The 385-nt window shown below is 66.0% G+C and overlaps 1 protein-coding gene across 1 annotated transcript in view; it reads right to left on the bottom strand.

Moving 5' to 3' along the window:
* Positions 1–354, bottom strand: part of LOC104129558 (brain-specific homeobox/POU domain protein 3) — an 870-nt gene extending 516 nt beyond the window's left edge. The window contains exon 1 of the mRNA XM_035898029.1: positions 1–354. This exon is cut by the window's left edge and continues 516 nt beyond it. Within this exon, the coding sequence (XP_035753922.1) occupies positions 1–231 (231 nt within the window). The 5' untranslated portion in view covers positions 232–354.
* Positions 355–385: the final 31 nt, after the last annotated feature.

Here is a 385-nt window from a genome sequence, read left to right as displayed (position 1 = left end):
GGCCATGTGGTTGATGGCCGACATGTGGGAGTGAGGGTGCGAAGGTGTGGAGCCCACGTCCGGGCCCGGCACCCCTCCGAGCGGGAGAGCAGAGTTGAGGAGATCCAGGAGCTCGCCGTCCAGGCCCTGGGAGGGCTGGTGGTGGTGGTGGTGGGGATGGTGCGTGGTCAGCACGGACGGGTGGTGCAGGTGGACGGAGGACGAGGTAGGAGTGCAGGACACGCTGCTCATGGTGTGGTAGGTGGCATCAGGCTTGAAGGGGTGGGCTTTCTGCGATACTATATCCACAGCGGCCAGAGCCTCAGCACCCCGCAGCAAGGTCTCGTCAAAGCCCGCAAAAATGTTCCCCTGGATCTGGGGGGGGGGGTCAGGGGGAGGGGGGGGG

This window comes from Egretta garzetta, unplaced genomic scaffold (assembly GCF_000687185.1).
Source record: "Egretta garzetta isolate BGI_Z169 unplaced genomic scaffold, ASM68718v1 scaffold770, whole genome shotgun sequence".
Taxonomy (NCBI): Eukaryota; Metazoa; Chordata; class Aves; order Pelecaniformes; family Ardeidae; genus Egretta; species Egretta garzetta.
The sequence above is the reverse complement of the archived record's forward strand: the minus strand, read 5'-3'. Positions and strand labels throughout refer to the sequence as shown.